At 51.5% G+C, this 20,956-nt stretch overlaps 8 protein-coding genes across 8 annotated transcripts; 4 read left to right on the top strand and 4 right to left on the bottom strand.

Annotated features, from left to right (window-relative positions):
* Positions 1–528: 528 nt before the first annotated feature.
* PV06_09828 (uncharacterized protein) lies at positions 529–2,020 on the top strand (the record flags this gene model as incomplete). The annotated part of the gene is made up of 2 exons (XM_016411305.1): positions 529–591; positions 641–2,020. The coding sequence occupies 2 exons, from the start codon at positions 529–531 to the stop codon at positions 2,018–2,020; spliced, it is 1,443 nt and encodes a 480-aa protein (XP_016258059.1).
* Positions 2,021–2,295: 275 nt separating this feature from the next.
* Positions 2,296–6,294, bottom strand: PV06_09827 (uncharacterized protein). Its single transcript, XM_016411304.1, has 5 exons — positions 5,983–6,294; positions 5,841–5,933; positions 5,515–5,793; positions 5,337–5,427; positions 2,296–5,284 (listed from the first exon to the last, which is right to left on the bottom strand). Exons 1-5 carry the CDS (start codon positions 6,109–6,111, stop codon positions 2,952–2,954), a joined length of 2,925 nt encoding a protein of 974 aa, XP_016258058.1. The 5' UTR covers positions 6,112–6,294; the 3' UTR covers positions 2,296–2,951.
* Positions 6,295–6,404: 110 nt separating this feature from the next.
* On the top strand, positions 6,405–7,529 carry PV06_09826 (uncharacterized protein). Its single transcript, XM_016411303.1, has 3 exons — positions 6,405–6,686; positions 6,735–6,825; positions 6,875–7,529. Exons 1-3 carry the CDS (start codon positions 6,549–6,551, stop codon positions 6,925–6,927), a joined length of 282 nt encoding a protein of 93 aa, XP_016258057.1. The 5' UTR covers positions 6,405–6,548; the 3' UTR covers positions 6,928–7,529.
* On the bottom strand, positions 7,035–7,882 carry PV06_09825 (5-formyltetrahydrofolate cyclo-ligase; the record flags this gene model as incomplete). The annotated part of the gene is made up of 3 exons (XM_016411302.1): positions 7,734–7,882; positions 7,198–7,686; positions 7,035–7,147 (listed from the first exon to the last, which is right to left on the bottom strand). Exons 1-3 carry the CDS (start codon positions 7,870–7,872, stop codon positions 7,035–7,037), a joined length of 741 nt encoding a protein of 246 aa, XP_016258056.1. The 5' UTR covers positions 7,873–7,882.
* A 196-nt stretch (positions 7,883–8,078) lies between these two features.
* On the top strand, positions 8,079–9,520 carry PV06_09824 (uncharacterized protein). The gene is made up of 3 exons (XM_016411301.1): positions 8,079–8,326; positions 8,378–8,492; positions 8,597–9,520. The coding sequence occupies exons 1-3, from the start codon at positions 8,198–8,200 to the stop codon at positions 9,124–9,126; spliced, it is 774 nt and encodes a 257-aa protein (XP_016258055.1). The 5' UTR covers positions 8,079–8,197; the 3' UTR covers positions 9,127–9,520.
* Positions 9,521–9,530: 10 nt separating this feature from the next.
* On the bottom strand, positions 9,531–10,360 carry PV06_09823 (uncharacterized protein; the record flags this gene model as incomplete). The annotated part of the gene is made up of 4 exons (XM_016411300.1): positions 9,531–9,752; positions 9,872–10,071; positions 10,159–10,214; positions 10,278–10,360. 4 exons carry the CDS (start codon positions 10,358–10,360, stop codon positions 9,678–9,680), a joined length of 414 nt encoding a protein of 137 aa, XP_016258054.1. The 3' UTR covers positions 9,531–9,677.
* Positions 10,361–12,376: 2,016 nt separating this feature from the next.
* On the top strand, positions 12,377–17,696 carry PV06_09822 (uncharacterized protein). Its single transcript, XM_016411299.1, has 3 exons — positions 12,377–13,509; positions 13,560–17,517; positions 17,584–17,696. Exons 1-2 carry the CDS (start codon positions 13,275–13,277, stop codon positions 16,673–16,675), a joined length of 3,351 nt encoding a protein of 1,116 aa, XP_016258053.1. The 5' UTR covers positions 12,377–13,274; the 3' UTR covers positions 16,676–17,517; positions 17,584–17,696.
* Positions 17,697–20,243: 2,547 nt separating this feature from the next.
* Positions 20,244–20,573, bottom strand: PV06_09821 (uncharacterized protein; the record flags this gene model as incomplete). Its single annotated transcript, XM_016411298.1, has 1 exon — positions 20,244–20,573. One exon carries the CDS (start codon positions 20,571–20,573, stop codon positions 20,244–20,246), a length of 330 nt encoding a protein of 109 aa, XP_016258052.1.
* Positions 20,574–20,956: the final 383 nt, after the last annotated feature.

Below are 20,956 nucleotides of genomic sequence, written 5' to 3'. Positions count from 1 at the left end.
CAAGCACAATGTTCTTCGTCGCCCAAGCACGATGGGTTTCAACGTTTCCAGCCGCGAAAAGTGAGGGTCCGGGACGATCGCCGTGATGCGGCCAAAAAGGCTCCTGATCCGTACTGAGCCGTGGGCCCTAATACTTGAGACCGATCACAGGTGGCGCTAGAACTACTTCAGGTACTCGTTACAGTGCCTAGCACAGCTAGTGTAGGCGATAATAGGTAAAGACCTAGGCATACGGTCCGTACTCCATGCCTACGATAGTACGGAGTACCTACAATAATACGTCGTCGTATCGTCGTATCTCAATGCTCCGCTTTCTCTGGACCGTCATCAGCCCAACCGACTCGTACTCGGTACTCATACTATTACTGTACTTCCTAACTGCAACCCGTCCTTCTTCAATCTCCTACACTTTTCCCTCGTGGGTCACCAAGGGCTAAAAGGCGCATCTCATTATGAGAGCGTACTGGCCTTCAGCCATTCCATGCTCAGCCAAACCGCCAGATCGACCCGGCACGCTCTGACACGCACATGCCCTCCCCCTCCTCCTTGTCGATGCTTCCTGGGACTCCCAAAAAGCAGCCCAAGACGATGGTGTCGTCCTGACTACTACTCACCAAACTCACCACACACACCGTCACAGTACTCACACCTCGTCCTTCCCAAGCAACACGCCTTTCGGCGGGCATTTGGGACCTTTCCAGATCATGCTCGCCGATACCTCATCTCCGAAGGCAGGACGACATCGCCTCCCGACGAACGACCACCCCCACAGCCTTCGACGTCGTCCTCCCCCTTCTACCTCGAAACCGGCTATTCGATCTTTGCCAAACGGCCGTCTCGGCCGTTCCCACCGCCGTTCGTGTCGGCGCCGTCGGGGTCCTTCTCTGACCCCCTGACCACGCACAATGCCCCGCGCGGCCGTCGACCCTACGTCAATGGCCAGCTGGTCCGCGGCATCACGAACGGTGACGACGCCATCATTATCGGCGATGCCAATTTCATAGCCGTCGACGACGGCGTGGGTGCTTGGGCGCTGAAAGAACGGGGCCACGCGGCACTGTGGTCTCGACTGATCGCGCACTTTTGGGCCGTCGAGGTGGAAAAGTCGTTTACCACAAAGGACGGAGCACCGGTCAAGTTGGACGACCTGAACCCGATCCAGAATCTACAAGATGCATACGAGCAGACCAAGGCAGCTACAAAGGGCACATTGAAGGACGAACCTGACCCTCTCTCGTCTTCTTCCTCCGATTCCTCTTCCGAGTCCAGCCAGAAGGGCACAAAAGACGAGAAGCACGAAAAAGACACGGACAAGGACAAGGACAAGGATAAAGAAAAGCCAGGTGAGAACGACATCCTAGGTACGACGACAGCATCCTCGGCCCTTCTATACCACACATCAGCCACGCCTCCCGTACCCGTCATCCTCGCCACGACCTTGGGAGATTGTAAAGTCCTCATCCTACGTCCGTCTTTTGCAAGAAATAGTACACAGGAGTCCAAATCCTCCTCTTCCGGCAACAGCAACGGCGGCGGCGGCAGTGGTGTCGCCGCCACAAAGCCCAAATCTACCACGCCCGAAGAAGAGGTCGACTTTTCCAAATGCATCCTCTACCGCTCCACCGAGCAGTGGCACTGGTTCGACTGCCCTCGCCAACTGGGGACCAACTCGCCCGACACCCCCGTGGGCAACGGCGTGTGCGACACGGTCGAGGTGTCGCCGGGCGACGTCGTGGCCGTCTTGTCCGACGGCGTGACGGACAACCTGTGGGAGCACGAGATCGCCGAGACCATCTGTACGTGTGTGCAAAAGTGGGAGGCGGGCGTCGACGAGGCCAAGGACGGCATCGTCTACGTGGCGCGCACCCTGATGAACGCCGCCCGCGAGGTCGCCCAGGACCCCAACGCCGAGTCGCCGTACATGGAGCGCGCCTTCGACGAGGGCATCGCCGCCGAGGGGGGGAAACTGGACGACATCAGCGTCGTGTTGGGTCTGTGTCGGAAACGAGAAGACGAATGAAGAACAAAAACTCTCGCTGTCTCGGGTGTCTCGGACGCTGACACTTGGTATCATACAGAAAAGAAGAGTGCCGTGAAGAAAGTGGAGCATGGCTGGTGCGCGTGGACAACCATGTTTTTAAACCCACCGCGACTTATGACGGTGCTTTTAATTGTTGTGATGGATTTTGACATGCCTACGGAAAAAGGGGCGAGGCGACAGTCAACGTCGTTTCGTCTATGAGATTATTCGGCATTTTTAGAAGGCGAAGGCGACCCTTCTGGCGTCTGGGTTATGGCTTTACAGTGTTGTGTATATGTGACTAGGCTGGACAAAATGGATTGTATCGTTTAACATCTTCCACCAAGATAACCCCAAAAGTGGATGACCCTCCTCCCTCCATCGTCAACAGCAAGCGGGTTGAAGATTGTGACGTTCTCTCTTCCAGTCTCTGCCATTGCCTCCTCGGTGTACTAATACACTGGTGATGATATCTTCGGACACGTAGCCATTACACCGTGGCGAGACAAGGATGTCAGCCGAGCACCTGCCACTCCTAGTTCGGGTGTTGACTTGAGATGCATAACTATACCGCAGGGGCCTGCGGTTATGGGCCATGATATGGCATACCGCCATACTTGAGCCTAGTACATGGTGTACAGTACGTGGTAGATCCCAGAAATGCTGCCATGGGCGGATATTTGGTGTCCTAGGCTGGAAATTTTCGTTGCTAGCTATCTGGCTGCTGAGTTGGAGAATATACCCAGTTGCATCAGTGTGTGTAACAAATCATCAGACCGATTGTCTGTAAAACATGAAGTGCTGGATCTGCTTGACGACATTTCAATCTCCAGAGGTGGCATTTTGATGGCAATAAGGTGGTTGATCTGGGGTGAAAGAGCTTGATCAACAAACCCGATGCAGCTCCTGACACCTCGTACCTCGTTGTTATTCAGCCGCTAAATCTAAATCTTGTTGCCTCCAACCTTCCAAGCCCTTCTCGTGGAGCCACATTCCTTCTGCGATAAGAATTGGTGAAGTCCTGCAATAGTACACGAACCTTTCTCGGCTCATTCTGCTGTAACTTGTCACTAATGCCCTTCATGAGCTTATTGGCTTCGGCTGGCTTCAGAGTGCCAGTTGGTAGGAGCTGCAGTGTTCCTTGAACCCACTGAGCCGCAGTTTCTGGTGCCAGGTTGAACAAGGACAGTAATACGCCCGAAGCATCCGGGAAGCAATCCTCCGGAAAGCTGAACATCATGCCTGTCAAAACTCGATGGACAAGTTGCTGGCCAGTAGAGTTGAGCACCTGTTTTACCGCCTCCCGTACTTCTGGAGGCGTACCAGGTGTCGGCTCACCATCAGGGCCATTAAAATTTGAGATTGGAGGTTTTTCGAAGCCAAAATCCAGGAAATCTCTTAGAAAATGTAGTGCCGCTTGGATAGGCTCCATTGACTGCAATGTCAATGCTGTGAGGGAGGCCTGAACCATGGGAAGTGACAGGTTTGAGGTTATCGACTTGTTTGGGTAGAATCTGACGGCGTCTGATGAAAGCCGGAAGAAGTCTTCAATCACATCTGGCAGTTCCACGGGTTGCAGCTCTGTCAGTATCTTGAAGAAGACAGTTGCCTGTTGTGCGAAGAATCTGAAAACGTTGTCACTAGTGGCTTCGTCGACGAACTCGGCGCCGTAGGAAAATTCTCGAATAACTGCATCGGTCGCCCACAAGAAGCATCCTTGTCGGGATGCCTCAAATCCTTCAGCAATACTGCTAGCAAGTGCAGGGAGGAGAGGGGCCGTTGCTGTGCGGTAGGATATCACCATCACCCGCCAACATTTGCATACTCGTTCCAAGATCGGTATTGATCGTGTGAAATGCTTCGCAATGCCCGACAAAGCTGGCAAAATTTCTTGACAATATTTGACCGCTGGGTTGGGCTCATTAGGCGAGACATATGGTTGTACCCAATCGAAGAAAATTGTCATCAGTCCTAAGTAGTCAGCAACTGTCTTCTCGCCATTCTCATCCTTAGCTTGTTGAGCTAGCGAGACAACTCTGCTCATGACTGGGTCACAAAACATCTTTAGAGTCTCGTAAATTTTGTTGACAGGTTGGACAGCCACGACTGCTGCGACTCCTTCAGTGACCTCTTCTTGACTTGATGGTTTGAGCTTGTCAATAACACTCTCATAAAAGTGGTGTAGCTGCGGTATATGGTCGCCGAGCAATTTCTGGCAATCTGTGCCCAAAAATCTGAATGCAAGAGCAGCAGCCTGCACAACTTCCACTGAGGTGTGATTGAATCCAGATATGACATAGTTCAGCTGTGCCTCAAGAGTTTCTGGATGCTGTGATGTCCATTCTGTATATCGAGCCAAGGCCATGATGGCCTGGAACTTAAGTTTCTCATGGTCCGGCACTGTCGTCAGGAGAGGAATGACGTTAGGCAGTACAGTTTCTTCTTCGGGGCTGACCATACGGCCCATGGCTCGTAGACTGAAAAGAGGTGCTTCGAGCTCCTGCCAATGGGGGACACTGGCACCCGACACCTGAGAACCATATTGCTGGCCCCAAGTTTGTATCAGAGCAAATGCCTTACCAAGACATTGTGTAACGCCGATCACCTCGCAGCAATCCTTGAGAACGTCGCCCATGTTATGTCTGAAACCCCGGAATTTGTCTTCTTGCTCTCGGTCTCCGTCGAAAAGATCTTTCTCGTCCCCGTCTTCTGGCGTCGGAAATTCAAGGTGCTTGATCATGACATCCACGAGCTTGGAGTATAGGTCTGCTAGAGAAGCCCGAGCCGAGATGTATTTCTCGATAGTCAAACATTGTTTAAGTTCGTACCAGAACACAAATGTGACGGAGATGGCTTCGCGATCTTTGTCGCGCATACAGCACTCTAGGACGCACTCGACAAGGTCCCGGAACTCTGTTGGCATGCGTGCGATGAGGACGACCCATGCTTCTCCAGCTTCGGCAAAGATTCGGGTGACGCCCTTCATCAGATCATTGTCTTCGGTGGCAGCGCTTTGCTGGATCATCGGTCGTAGCTGGATTATTCGGGGATAAAGGATTTTAATGACGCTTAGTGACTCGTCGACGTCCCGTGTATCTCTGAACATGGTGCACAGGCAGTCAACCGCTGAGTCAAACGAGTCATTGTCGTTGATGGCATCAATTATCTCATTCAGTAACGGGGAGTTTACCACATCGATTGTAGGGATTTCCCGCAGCCAGGAGGCGATACAAGAGTAAAGCCGCGGGTTGTGCGCTGCCTGGGCTGCACATGAGTTAGCCAGCTCCGAGGCATATGGGGCTCAGATGTCACTTACTGGATGACTGTGCATAGGAAACCAAGAGATTCAAGACCTGGGCGGAGTTGTCCTCAAGGAGTTCCTTTGTTCTATCGGCGAGTTCCTCTTCCTATATTGCAATGGTGGATTAGACTGTGATCGGGGGCCAGAGTGATGTTGCTGTGAAGCCGAACAAATGTTGCTTGGTCGAACATACTGAAAGGTTGATTTTACGGCCTTCCGTGACCTCTTCAGGTAGGATTCGCAAGAAGTCGAGTAGACAATCTCCGCCATCACTACTATTGCCAACCGCTGTGCCCACCGTACTCAAAACGTCCTTCCACGAAGTCAACTGGATTGCCAAACTTGCAAGACATATGCATAATTGCGTCCGGATCGGTCTCGGTCCAGCGAGATAGAGTTGGAGGAGGGACAAGAGTGAATCTCGAAGTGGCGTAAGAGCCTCTGCAGGCAGCTGATGAAGATCATAAATAATCTGGAACCGTCAGTTGGCTGGCCTTGCCTGCGCAGTGCATCTATTACCTTGCCCTTCAGGGTCGTAGCAGCAAAAAGTCTGGCCTCTACAGGTACCGACGAATCCTGCAGAATTGCATGTGTCGTATTCCATGCTTCGGACTGATAATCGATAAGTATATGCTCGTAGTCATTTTCTTCCAACACCTACCGATTTCTGGAACTTTTCAAGGAACTCGTGTGCCTCGGTCTTTTCTTTTCCTGCAACATTGCTCTGCATAGTCGTCAAGGCAGATAGGACCGGCGCGAAGCCACCGGCACTGGCTGATTTTGACGCCATGGTTACAAAGTGGGATGAGAGGGGTGTGGTCTTGGGCTGGCAGCTGGGATGAGGTGGCGGGATAGGGCTTTTATAGCATGAATCGGTAGGGTGGCTTGAAGGAAGGACTTGACAAAAGCAAAGAAGGAACGAAGAGAGTTGAAAAACAAAATAAATGGTGTGCGCGGCTTGGAGGGCTCGATGTGAATTGTTTGCTGTAGATGCAGATGCGGATGACTTCAGTTGGTTTGCGGTAGCGTCAAAACTTTCCCACGCTGCCTTTGTACACAGCCTTCCTCCGCATTTCCCTTTGAAAAGTCCGCCGCATTTTGCAACAAGTGATCAAGTCGCGTTTTACACCCTAACAGCCTTCTACTAGGTCCAAACGCCTCCCTCCTATCAACCAAACCAGGCTGCTTGAATCCAGATCCCCAGTCCCTTCAAACCGACTAGCTACAATGACAGGTCGTGGCGGCGGCGGGCGCAAAACACTACTTGCGCCAATTCATTTCATCTTCAGTCTGCTACAGAAGCGCTCTACAGTCTCGATATGGCTCTATGAGAATCTGCGCACGCGCATTGAGGGAAAAATTCGAGTCAGTGGTCTTTCGGATGTCTGAGAAGTCTAGCTAACGGGTGCGCAGGGCTTCGATGAATTCATGAACCTCGTGGTGGACGACGCTGTCGAGGTGCAACTGGCCACAAAAGATACCCCAGAAAAGAGGAGGCAACTTGGTACGAGAAAATCCAGTGTTATTAAGAGTTCTTGCTAAAGTTTGACTAGGACAAATCCTGTTGAAAGGAGACAACGTCTCACTTATACAATCGCTGGACTGAAGAACGGAAAAATTGATTTGTACTATCCAGCCTACGCCTTCCTGGACGTTTAGTTTTGGGACCTTCAGGAGGCAATACGAAGGGTTTGCAGCAGTGGGAAATTGTGGTCATACCACGTCCGTTTTGCCGGCTGTGATAACCTCGTCAATCAACCAGTCGCTTTGATCTACAGGGATCTCTTCCTTGCCGGGCAGATTCTGCTGAGCAAGAGCAAGACCAACTAAGCATTCACATCAGCCAGCCCTCGTTGAGGAGATGGAAAAACATTACCAAGGTACGGCATTTGTTGTGTAGCTTGGCTTGAATCAAGAGCGTTCTTATATTTTTCGAGATAGCGGTCATAGAAACCCTTGCCATGGCCAAGACGTCGATGAGACTGATCGAAAGCCACCGCGGGCACGAATATGAGATCAAGCACTGGAGGTTCCTTCTGGTCACGTATACTCGAGATTCCAAATCCGCCTAAAGCATTCCTTCGCACACCCTCAGAGTCTTTGGACAGGGACGGAATCCCCCAGCTGTCTGGCTTCAGTGTTTCAAAATCATGCTTGTCTTGCAACTGCAGCATGTCCATGACTCTGGACTTCGAATCTGTGCCCGGGTGCAAATAGGGCACGAAGACAGCCTTGCCATTATCCAGCGAATGTAGGACAATATCTCGGGTTGAGATTTCTTTGCCGGGCATGGAAAGGAATATTGCTATGGCTTTTGCATCATGATATGCTGGTGTCTGCAAAACATGATTTGTGACAACAGTTGCTACCTTCATTCAGCTCAGAGCGATGGTCATCGATGAAGAAGCCTACACTGTCTTTCTATCTCACGTGGGCTGAGCTGCTTGAGTTCATCCCGGATGCGCTTTCGTAGCGAATCTTTCTGCTCACGCAGGGTAGTCGTGGACATTTTCCGTGCTTGTAGACTCCATATGGGTAGCCTGGACTTCATGGATGGTTACTTTTGTATTGCATGGTTGTGCAAATGTGTGTGCTAGAAGCTCAAAGTCGTGGTTCTACTAGTTTTGTGTGAAGGATCTCCAGGGACGAATCAGGCATATTGCGTGTGGTGGGCAAGACCTTGAAAATCGGACCCTGCCTGCGCCTCCAATTGCAGGTGCAGACGCCTCAGCCTCCGCGTCAACTCTCCGTGTAGTGTCTTGATCAGGGTGAGAGAGGGTCAGATTGAAACAACACATCCAACCTGCGGTTTTCTGTCACTCCAACCTCATCTCTTCTGTTGTCACTCCTTCGTTTCGCAGATCAGAAATGCAACAATGATTCCATCGATACAAAGTGCCTTTCTCCTCTCCGTCGCTCTCGCGACATCCCTGAGTAGCGCGCAGGGCGACGCTTCGCTTGTTGGAACATGGTCGACAAAATCCAAGAAAGTCGTCACTGGGCCGGTTTGTCTCATGGTCTCGATATTGCAACTCTGTATTGATCTCTTCACGTAGGGCTTTTACGATCCTGTAAATGACAGGTTCATCGAACCCGAACTCGCAGGGATCTCGTACTCCTTCACCAGCGATGGCTATTATGAAGAGGCTTATTATCGCGCCATTGCAAACCGTACGTCTTGTCTGATATGACCACAGTCCTTTGGCATTTCTTCCCAGCAGAACACTTGTAGCGAAGCAGGATCAAAAATTGTGCTGATATTAGCTCCTTTCTAGCGACGACACCACACTGCCCTTCCGCCATCATGCAATGGCAACACGGAACCTACACACTCCCGGGCAACGGCAGCCTTGTATTGACACCCTTCGGGGTCGACGGCCGACAATTGACATCCTCACCATGCTCGGGCGACACTGGAATATATGTTCGCTATGAACAGGCCGAATTGATGAAGAGCTACCAAGTCATCACAGATCCTTTTCACAATGTACCACGCCTGAACCTCTTCAAGTTCGATGGCTCTCCAATTCAGCCAATGTATCTCGTCGCCACACCGCCACAGATGCTACCGACACAGACACTTAACCCAACCAGTGTAGCGAGTGCGACTGGCAAGAGTCGTGTAAAACGGACGGACGGTGGTGACGGCGATCATGCACAAGAACCGCTCCAACCCCTCAACCAACATGCTTTCACCTCCAGGTTACCTAGCAAAGATTCATTTAACCCTGATCATTGGTGGTGGGCTGGCGTAGGATTGACTGCGCTGGGCACCGTCATGTATATGATGCCCACTTCGGTATAAAGGACACACGAAGGATCCGGCGTTGATTAGCGTGTGGACGGCAGCTCAAAAATGTATCAAGACTCGGCAAGCGTTCTTGTGATTTATTTTGGCAGGAGTCTTGTTTCAGTTATCTGGGCGACGTCGGGCACAGTTGCGCTCGTATGTTGAAGGCCCATGAACTGCTGGCATCGTCTTGGTGTTGGGCCATATCCGGATGACATTGCACTGGGCGGAGTAATGGGCTACGAGTTACCTTTGGAATAGATGCTGAATTCAGGGAGTATTGTCAATGGCGCACTTGGTTCTACGGATACCCCTGATGCAATAGCCATACAAGTATTCATTCAATACGGAGTAAATAGTACCTACATGTACAACTCGTGCATGCGTAAATTATTCATAACGAAGACAGCTTTCTTCTGATAGACTGAGCCGCATTCCACATTTCATATGAAACGGAATGATGTCGTATAGCGGTTGTCTCCATATATGTTGTTCAGGACTATCGACCGTGGTTCTTCTTTGGGACAAAATCCTGATGAGAGTCCTTCGAAATTCCATTTCCAGGATCATGAAGCACGACCATTGACCTTCCTTATCTTGAGTTGGTCAATTGGAACGTCGAGGTTTCTGAGAGTACGGACCTATAGAAGAAGTGTGTTAGCTTTTTTTGGTGAGAGTGAGAGAGCCTTCTAATAGAACCGGGGAGAGAGAGTCTGGCTCTTCCCCCTGGGTCCCTTTTCTTGGTGTGTAACAAACATACATTGACGGCTCGATTGTCAGCGAAGAAGTTAGGATCGGTGGATTTCCCAGACACGCTCGTCCCGCAAGTCGGACAGAACGAGTGGGCGATGCGTTCTGGTCCAAAGGAGTAGCTCGTCATGTTGTCTTTGCCGGAGATCCAGTTGATGTTGGTCTCCAAAGGGTAGACCATCAAATAACCATTCGCGTGGCATATCGAGCCTTTTGAGTTGATGAGAGAGTTAGTCAAAACCCGGACTGCTTTGCTCATCTTTGTGCTCCAAAAGGGAAAACAAATCAGAAACGTACAATTACAACTGCTCACTTGTCCATCTTCGATAGGAGGGGAATGCTTCATGGTGAACCTAGACGAGGGTATGTATTAGTGAACACTTCTTCCACGCAGCTACAGGTATCGTTCCTCTTACTTGACTCTACCACAGTGACATTGCCCTTCATAGACCTTTGACTTGGGTTTGCCAGTTGTTGGACTTATTGGAGAATCCGACATGGTGAATGTTGAACGGCCCGTAAACCGGATCCCTAGAGATTCTAGACAAGCTCTTTACTTGGGTGTTGCGCTTGTAATTTCAGAAGAAACGAACTGTGCAAGCACCACGCTGTCCTGATCTTTCGTTCTCCTATATTTATTGTTCGTATGTGACCTGACGTTGCCAGATTGTCTCGGAGACCAATCTCCCTATCTGTCTTTTCCCCTGATGCGGTCGGGGTGTCTTGTACGGGGCTGTCGTTCAGCCAATAACGAGAAACCCCGGACCAAAATTCAGTCCGCAACGGGAAGAACACGAATACGCCGAGCAAAACCCTCACGTGCTTCTCGATGTCTTGAAAATTTGTTGAGGGCTAACAGCACGTCTCTTCCCTGGTTCGATTTGACCAGTGTTTACCCCCGAAGGCAACAGAGAGACCCCTCAGCTGGAGGAACAAGCGAGCGTTTGTCTCGGCCTCTAACACGGTGCCCAAACCCCATGCATTAGCTCAGTATCGTTCCCCAACATGGCGTGTTTGGGGGGCGGGCTGCACTTCAACCCTGACTGCGGAGAAGCGATGTGAACTCACCTACCCAGTGAGGTTGGGCGACGTGGAAGACAACCAATATCCCACCAGGCAGCAGGGCTTGACTCACAACAATTTCAGCCGTTTTGCCTGAATGGTCAATGCTTGCCATCCCCCCTGCTTCAGCCTCTCCTTGACCTGGGTCTTGGTGGTCCTTTCATGTTGTCAGGCTTCTGCACGTTTGTTGATTCGGGACGACCCCTGCTGCATAATGATGTAGCAGAAGGGGATCCTCTCCTGGAGCGCTGACGCAAAGCAGAATTGAGAAAAACCAAGGCCTGAGGATGTCCGGCTCGTAGATTATACGAAACAGCTCTAGAAAGACCGAGGCAACGAGGTAAGCTGGTGACGACGAGCCTTGAAAGCCTAGACAACGAAATGGTTGACTTTTTATCCAGAGCACCGTGGCCTGAGATAGATTTCGTAAATGACCATTGGTTCCAGGGGTGAGGACAACTTATCATGACTCGCCTACTGGCCCGATTAGGTGAATGAAGGACTTCCGCTGAGCAATTCAATTGTGTTGATGAATCAACCCCATGGCCGCGGCTAAGCGAAGCCTCGTGGCTCGTCAGGCCGCTCAAAGAGAGAGGTGTTGCACCTGTTTCGGGGCGTCAAGTCGGATACTACCGATGTGTGGGTGACACGAGAAGACGGGAACTGGGTTGTACAACGCCATGCGTGATGATGCGATGCGTGAGGCGAGCGAATACGGGTCTGCAGTCTGGAGATGGGTCAAAACGCGAGTCTGGTTGGTTCTTCTGCGACTGTGGAAGATCAATCACAGCCTTGATGCTCCGTACCAGAGGTCAAGTAGGGTGAGAAAGCGTGGGGAAATGATGAACGAAGCAGACGTGTACTCAACCCTGGAACGTCCGGGATTGATTCTTTCTCGACCCTTGTGGTCCAGTGTCTTTTACGAGTACGAAAACTCTATACCCAGGCAGAGGCAGACCATCGAACACAGGATTCTTGAGCTGTGATGATGATGATGTTCCCGAAGGATCGAGACTCGTGACTTCCATGCCCGGTTCTTTCGCGGTGAGATTCTTCACTGCCACAGTGCAGATGATCAGATCTCGGGTGGACTGGGAAGCAAAGCAATTAGCAGATGATATTGCTGATGGCTTAGCAGAGGTGATAGAGAGCGTTAGCCGGCATTAGAGGCCCTGATGGAGAAGCCCTGTCACCCTATCAGACTGGTTTGCAGACACACCGATGCACTGGCAAGGTACCTGTTTGAGTAGGCTGAGGCAGGTCTTTTAGGCTACCATTAAGCGGCCTGTCTAGGTGTCATTTAGGTGTCTGGGTGTGCCCGTGTGCCCGTTCTCCGCCCCCAGCGGGAAAAGGCCCGAACCCGCCTCCGACGTCTTGCCGACGAACCTGGCGCTTTGACTCAAGAAAGTTGGCGAACCGTGATCACCCCCTCCTTCCACCATCCTCGACTCCTCCAGAAAGCCTCATTTTCTTCAGTGGTCGTCGAACTGCCCTGCTTTGTACTTATCCTCCCACCGCAAGCACATCCCGCGTCGTTCGTGTCGAATCACCATCGACAACTACGAAACCTGGTCTCTCCTTCCGATCGATGCCCCACGGGAGTCTCGAGGCTTTCTTAGGTCCCTCACTGTCAGGCTCATTTAGCCTCGACTGATCTCTCCGTCCTCCTCAGACCCATCAGCCTGACTGCAACCCCGTACCTCTCTTCGCCGCCCTCCGCCCAAAAGGAAAGTGAAGGTTTTCGTCGTCTCGCCAATTCGACCTCCAGGGAAACCAAGGTGCCCTCCTAGTATCAGACCGTGCGGGTCTTACCACAGTAGGCCATGAGGAGCAACAAAAGCAATAAGACCTCGACTCGTCTCGCCAGAGCCTTGCCGCTCGAAATCACCTGAACCGTCAATTTCTGCGCGACTGGGTACCTTGCATCAAGGAGACTCGTAGTAGTCTGCTATCCCACCGTTGTACCGTTCGCTCAAGTCCCTCCCGCACTGTCTTCCTGTTCTTCCGCAGCTACACCGGAGTTGCTGTCCAACCTGTCGAACCACTTCACTGGGCCCAGCCTAGAAACTCAGCTGATTAAACAATATTGCACAGGCAATAAGTGCATTTCAACTTTATCCCTCACAGAAGCTACCTCCTCCACATCGCATCTTGTATACTGGAACCGAGGCTACCGCCGCAAGAGTACGCGGTCGAATCCCTCGGTCTCTTGATCTCTTGCCTCAGAATTTCGCGACGCTCACCGCCAGTCCTTACAGATGATTTGAAAGCCCCATGTCAGGCTTTGAAAGACGTAGCCAGGCTCCATCAAGCAAGCGCTGTAGGGCCTTTGGCAAGAGACTCTCAACGACATGGCCAGCACGGAGGCCGACTACAAAAGGGAACAAGATATGGGTGCACAAAATGGCTCCTCAGATGATGCACCACCCAATTCGCAGGAGGGTGCTGGGTCTACCTCCACAGGGCCGCCCAAGAAGAAGAGGAAAGTTGTTAAGCCAAACCCGGATAAGAAGTTCGAATGCAAACACGAAGGTTGTGGGAAGGCCTATTCACGTGCAGAGCATCTGTACAGACATCAATTGAACCGTGAGACCTCGCGTTGTTGCAGGAAAGCTCTTAGTTCTGACCTATCATAGATACCCCCAAGACCATCTATCGTTGCGATTTCCCTGACTGCACTCGGTATTTCGTGCGCCAGGACCTGTGCATCCGTCATCGCGAACGGCACACCACTCATGGATCTCAATTGCATAAGCGAGACTCATTTGCTCAGTCCGCTGCTGCTCCAGAGACTACAGTCTTATCTCCGCAACAGCAACAGCAACTCGCCCAGGGGCCAACCTATTCGATGCCCGCTCCCGGTCACAGAAGCCCTCGACAGGAAGTAAGACCAACTTCTACATCTTTCTCTATCGATTCTGGCCCTTTCCAACAGCCGACCCGAATGTCAGGCAATGCAAGGTCAACGTCCAACGCACCAGTCGACACTAGATTGCAGTCACCAACGCCCCAAGTCGTCATGGCGAGACCGGAAGCCCCATTGCACCGAACAAGCAGCACTGGGAGCAACCCTCTTAGTCCTACGCAGAGGCAGGAGGCTGTGTCATGGTCTACTTCGTCCCGACGTCAGAGTTTCAACCAGGGAGATTTGAGGGTACAGAGTGCCTATCCCCAAATGCAAGCAACACAGCACAGAGCCTCCGTGGCTGCCATTCCACAATCGCCTGTCAGACAATATTCTTCGACATCTGCCACCAACTATCACCCGGTGAGGGCAAATTCCGATACTATTCATGAAAGACCACATGGATTCGTGCAGCCGATCGACATGCCCTCAGCCGTTGCCTATACTTCAGCCAGCTATCCTTCTGCCGGAGTCTCTCGTTCTGCAGATGCTGCGTTTGCAGCCGCAGTATCTCATGGCCTTACCCGGGGCGACACCTATACCTATCCGCTAATGACGGGTGGCATGTCCAACGGAGAGTTAGGTACGGCCTATGGATTTCCCGTCTTTGGAATCGATGAATATACACAAACCCCTTTTGGTGTGGACGATTTCACCCAATGGTTGTTCAATGACGCGCACTCCGGTTCGAATGGCTTTTCGCCTCCCAATTATGTTCCAGGCTTTAGTGGTCACGATCAGTCACAGATGCAGGCCACGTATTTTTCCCAGAGCCCTTCCTCCAGTAATGCATATCCAAGCGCTGCCTTGCAACATCGGATGAGTGTAACCAGTATACTGGACCAAACGGCTAAAAGCCAATACATCATGTCAGAGTCGAAACGTCTGGAACTCCTCGACATCATGCAGAGCCAATTCATCGAGCGCCCTCACGATGCGGTCAAAAAGCGCAAAGACTCGGTGTTCGAGGGGGATGTTGACAGTGACGGCCACATTCTCAGCTTAAGGATGATGCACACCTACATTGGCTCTTACTGGTACCATCAACATGCACAATTGCCAATCTTACACAAGCCTACTTTTTCTGCCGACCGGACGCCCAATCTGCTGTTGCTTGCTGTCATCGCAATTGGTGCTGCAACCCTGGATAAGGCATATGGTACATCTCTAACTGACTCAGCCGCTGAGTTTGCCAATTTTGTTGCATGGCATATTCGTTGGGAAATTCTACGAGATGCTGATTTTAGACCACCAGCAAAATTGTGGGTGTTTCAAACCTTGCTTCTCATCGAAGTCTATGAGAAAATGTATGCGACGAGGGCACTTCACGAGAGAGCCCATATTCATCATGATTCTACCCTCACCTTGATGCGACGTGGCAGTTCTCTCCTTGGTCGTTCTGCGTCCGACTCGCCGCCGAGCCTGCGCGGGGAGCAAGACAACGGCAGGATTTCCGTCCCGTTCTCATCCACAGAATCAACCAAATCTGAAGAATCCTGGCATCGCTGGGTGACCACAGAAGCAACCCGCCGCGCTGCGTTTGGCGCCTTCGTCATCGACTCAATCCATGCAACAATGTTTGGCCATGCCGCTAAAATGGTTGCGCATGAGATGCGACTGCCCCTGCCATGTGATGAAGGTCTCTGGTCGGCCGTTTCTGCTGCAGAAGCCGGACGGGTGCAATCATCATTGCAGACGAACGGTGTAAAGCCAATCATGTTTTTGGACGGCCTAAAGAAGACCCTCAACGGCCAAAGAGTGAGAACCAACTCTTTTGGTCGCACTATCATTATGGCTGGTCTTTTATCAGTGTCGTGGCATATGACTCAAAGAGATCTTCAGATTTCTTCCCTAGGACCTCGCACAGCTAACTCATTTGGAGGCCCTGACAAGTGGAAAGCAACTTTGTTACGAGCTTTTGATAATTGGAAACGTGATTTTGACGAAGCACTAGCCGAGGCTGCGCCAGCACCTCCTTCACCACTTCGAACAACTACGACCCCCTTTCAGGGTATGCTGCCACCAGTGGACGATGAGAACATCTTCGAGTCACGCACTGTTTTGCATCACCTTGCACACATTGCAGCTCATGTCGATGTTGTTGACTGTCAAGTGTTTGCGGGAGCGAATCGTCTTCTCGGTCGCTCAATCACTCCCAAAGATTACAGTGTGATCCGTGAAAAGATAGAACGGTGGGCAACAAAGGCCTCGGCACGAGATGCAGCGTTCTATGCTCTCAAGTTTATTGCCCAGGTTTTGATTCCACCAGATGAACCGATCGATGGAATTAATAGTCGCACGTATGGACATGCAAGTCCTATCCTACCTCAAGCTTTCGAGCACAACCAATATATTGCTCGAGACGACTTCTTGTTAAATCGACCATGGGTATTATATATTTCTGCCCTAGTCGTCTGGTGCTACGGGTTTGCACTGGAAGGTCCAATCAAGCCCCCGCCAGCCGAGGAAGATTTCATGACTTATCGGCAGAAAGAGCATGACATGCGCGAATATCTTGAAAGAGTCGGGGGTGTGCGTGCCCCTGATGATCTCGAATTTGTCAAGGGCAAAAATCGTTGCCTGGGCCTTTTGATGATCTTGAAGGAATCCTTTGAAAGTACGAGATGGGAACTTACCCACGAAGCGGCTGGACTACTGGGCAATGCGTGCCTGAAACTCCAAGGTGTCGAGCCACATGATATAGTTGGACCCGGAAACAGTGGGTTCAACAATTCCGACTACAGCAATACGAGCTCCAATGGCTACACGAATGGCAACGGGTACCATTCGGGACACTATCGCGATGACAGAGATCATTTCACTGTTGCAAGTGCGGCAAAGATTTAGGACGCTACTTCTCGGGTAAGGCTCAATGACGGTCATTGCTATGTATTGTCGCCGACCCTTCGAGCCACTTTGCATCGAAATCGATCTTTTATCAAACCCGGCATACTTCAAAAATCTGGGTCGGTATTCTCATACCCCGTTGATTGGAGGGTATGCACAACACTACTATATCTCGCACGGAAGGGCCACTGCTTCAACTCCGTTTAGAATTATGCCAGCTGGTCAGAATGGGGGGATATACATCTGTCTAGACTTTCTGCGGAGCTTTGAGGTTTTTGGGCTGTGGCGACTAGACCAACAGAAGCCGCCATGATCAAGGCCTACAATACTGTCGCATATATTGGGACAGGGAGTGTCCCTCTGGGGTGGACGAGGACTTTTCACGACGAAACGATCTGTGTTTGTTTTTCCCTTTGGCTCTTTTGCATGTCGCATAGCTGGCAGTACCTTGGTGGCCATTGGCCATTCAGACTGTCACTACTGGGATATGTCTTGATTTGATTTGCGTTTTGGATTCTTTTCATTCTTGTTCAGGTTTTAGCAGGCGGCCATCTGATACCCCCTTGATGTTTTTTTATTTTATGCTTTTGGGTCTGGGAATGCTATGGTTCATCAATGTCGCTTTTACTGGTTTAGTTGCATCCACAACTGCATGACTGGTTGGTCGAGTTCAATCTTTACGGTGCCTACGGCGGGGCAGGCGGAGGGAAATATGGGAGTAGGAAATCGGAATTCGGAAACGGGAATAGCATATCAATGAATACTGATCATGCTGATCAGGCATTTGGGGGACTACTTTGGAGGGAACAGGGCATATGGACAACAATTAGAAACATCACACTGCACAGGCACAGGCACAGGCACAGGCACAGGCACAGGCACAGGCACAGGCACAGGCACAGGCACAGGCACAGGCACAGGCACAGGCACAGCAAAAAACGTGGATCGTCCGCTTGGTATGAGTACCGATCCTGGGTCTGTGGCTCTTCTCATAGTCGTCTTCGCAATGCCTTTCTTGAAGGGGTGTATATCCGTACACAAATATAAAAAAATTACTTCCGCTCTGAAGGTCATCATTGATAATAGATGTACATGGAGTATACAAGGATACAAGGTGGCATATAGTGACATTTCTTTCCCAGCCTGGCTTGTTAATGTACATTGCTATGTACATTACCGGTTTGACCGTGATGGTCATTTTGCGTTCCCGATGGAGCGGATTTCAAATTCTCAGGTATCCCCTTGACTCCGAGCTGGGTATTATTAGTAGTGCGAGTGGTTTTTACTTTGATTTCCCCTTCGGGAGTTTGTTGATTCCGATTCTCGTTCAGCCGTGATTATTTTGTTTTTGAAAAAAGATATGAGGTGAGTTGATTGGATTTTGCAAATTTTCCACCCTTTCCATTCTGTTGTGCCAGCATTTTCGATGCCGGGTCAGAGGGGGGTTCGGACGCTCTCTCATACGACGGCAGCCTTTTCGCTGTCCCTCCTCTCGACGAACCTTTCAGCCCTACCGATCAACTCCTCGTACACGGTCCAGGCCAGGGCGGAGCTGAGAGCCTTCCTCCCCATCCTCAGCCCCAAGCCGTCGAAAAAACTCTTGACGCCGTCCTCCTTCAGCATGACCCTGACGGCGTGGGCCATGTTCCTGTACTTTCCCGGCATCAACTGCAACCGGGTCTTGACGGCATCGAAAGGGTTCGTGAAGCTCGTGGCGAGTCCCGCCGCGGCCACTCCGCTGCTCGCGTTGATGGTGGCCGAGGATGCGAAACTCGCGTGTCGGCCTCTGCCGTCGTTGGCGTCCACGCCCTCCAGCTGCTGCCCCCACTGGTCCTGTGCGACGGCGGGAGGGGACAGTAACCTGTTCAACCTGGTCTTGCAGGCCTCGTAAAAGACCACGTAGAGCCCCGCGTAAGGTGCGTCCCGCACGGCCGTGGCTCCGAACCCCGAGAAGAACCCCTTGAGTCCCTCGGACGCGTAGATGGACCGCGAGGCCGAGGCGATGGATTTGTAGGCGTACAGGTCCGACTCGTAACGGACCTTGATCACGGTGACGGGCATGAGCACGAACCCCGCAAAGACCCTCGCGCTGGCCCCCGTGATGAGGTTCTGGGTGTTGGAGAGCTTCGGGAGGACCGAGCTGCTCTTGCGCAGAGGTGTCGACGCCGCCGACGGAGCGACGGTGTTTCCATTTCCATTCCCGGCCGCGGCCACGACCGAGGCATTTGCCAAAACCTGCCGCAGCGAGTTCAGCGACGTAAAGTAGAGCGCGGACCCGAAACCTGTGCGCAACGCCGAGGGGAGGGTGCCTCGCCAGAGGCTCGCGACGGGGTGAGGACCGGAGAGGATGGATTTGAGGACGGGGACGAGAGACGAAGACCGGGATTGTTGGACCCGGGTCTTGAGAAGGTCGGCCGGTTGGAGGAGGACCGCACTGGACACGCCCGAGGTCAGGCCAGCAAGGAAGTGAAAGTATGGGTGCGCCACCGCTGCCCTCTTGCTGCTGCTGCTGCTGCTGCTGCTGCTGCGGTGGTGGTGGTTGCTCGAGACTGCTGCGGCGCCGGTCGTAACGCCATGGGACATGGTTCTCGCACTTGTTTGTCTCCGCGGTGCGAGTGCCGGCGGTGCGGCAGAAACGCGGGAAGGGAGGAAAGGTCAACGGACAGTATTTGTTTTTACACCATATGTCGAGGGGAGACAGTGAAGATAAAAGTCTCCGACTGATTGTGCAGAGTCTCCATACCCTCAACACCAGTGAGTGACACTGGCCTGGAGGATCAGGTTTGTTACGAGGGGACTTGGTGAGAAAACAGCACGATACGAAAGGCGAGAAGTCATTGGAGAATGGGATTTTTGGATTAATGAAGTCATTTCCCAAATAATACGACAAAAAAGTACCAAAGATTATTGACCCGCTAAATCTGCCCTCCGGTCAAAGCCGGCGGATTTCTGACTAATAATTAGGACCCAAATACATGGAGCCAGCATCATAAGACGAACAGATTTCCTGAGCAAATCACCCCTCGGCAGTGATGCTTGTAACATTTTCACTTTGGAGTCGTGTCTGACATCCATCGCCTTCCTCTCATTTACAAGCACTGACGCATGAAGGCGTAAGGTCTTTGGTGAGGGGCCCTTAGTTCTCGAGAGGCCTAGGTACAATGCATCGTACATGTCAGGAATCGTGGCGAGCAGTTGTTACTTTGCTGTGCCAGCAACCAGTAGTACATCGTCTCTATGATACTGCGTCCATGTACTGGTAAATAGCGCCGCCAAATGACGGGTGATATCTCAGCCTGGTTATCCTGGTCACATGCCACCAGGAGGAAACTCATCATCTCCGTTGGCGTGATCAGATCTCGATTGCGTGCTCGATGAGGTAGGTACTTTTGAGCTTCAAAGGCCTCCTACTTTGTCAAGCCCGATAAGTTGGAGGCCCATAATATCGAGAAGGGTCCTTGAACATGAAAGACCGTCAGTTTCCACACTTATTGCTCCCCATCTCTCCGGTGTGGTGCTTCAGATGGACTCGAAGAGAGGACGAAACTGCCTCACATATCCGATCCAATCAACCGGCCCTCTTCCGACTAGAAGGTTTGCCATAGCTATCGCCGAAAGAACGCAGGAACGCAGACGCTTTGTTCGATTGATCTGGTTGTCCGGGATAGCTTTGGTTGTCTCGCGGCGGCACACGCTGTCCACCGTGCTGGTTACGGCCGTGCTTGAAGTTGTCAACGATGACGTAAATCGGAACTATGATGATACTCGCAATCGTGGTGAAGAGAAGATAGAATAGCGGTGCCAGTATGAAATTGATCAACCTATTGAGCGGGTTCGTGGGAGGAAGGGGTTCGAACTTGGGTAGTTTGGGTCTTTCGTGACGACTTTGTTCAGACATGATGTTTTGAGACCAAGTGAAATATTGACAATGGATTACTATAATAGTAGGAAATGCGCATCTAGGAAGATGTATTCTATTGCCTTATGTATCAGATGCCTGTCACCAGAGAGGGTTCAAGGACCCTTACGTTCAAAATTGTGCCCGTGACGTCTTGACGGATTCACTGTACAATGGTGGCGGTGCGGATGCTGAGTCATCTGTTCCCAAGACGATATGCCTCAACTCAACAGGGTGAGGGATCGTCACTCGGCGACCCGGTCTCCGATCTCTTCTCTTCAACGACTGCTCGGTATGAAGCGGACCCCCGAGACTAAGCTGTATACTCAGTGACCCTTCTGGACCCTTTCAAAATCGAGTCGGTCGAACAAAGCAGCCTCCCC

This window comes from Exophiala oligosperma, assembly GCF_000835515.1.
Source record: "Exophiala oligosperma strain CBS 72588 unplaced genomic scaffold supercont1.11, whole genome shotgun sequence".
NCBI lineage: Eukaryota > Fungi > Ascomycota > Eurotiomycetes > Chaetothyriales > Herpotrichiellaceae > Exophiala > Exophiala oligosperma.
The sequence above is the reverse complement of the archived record's forward strand: the minus strand, read 5'-3'. Positions and strand labels throughout refer to the sequence as shown.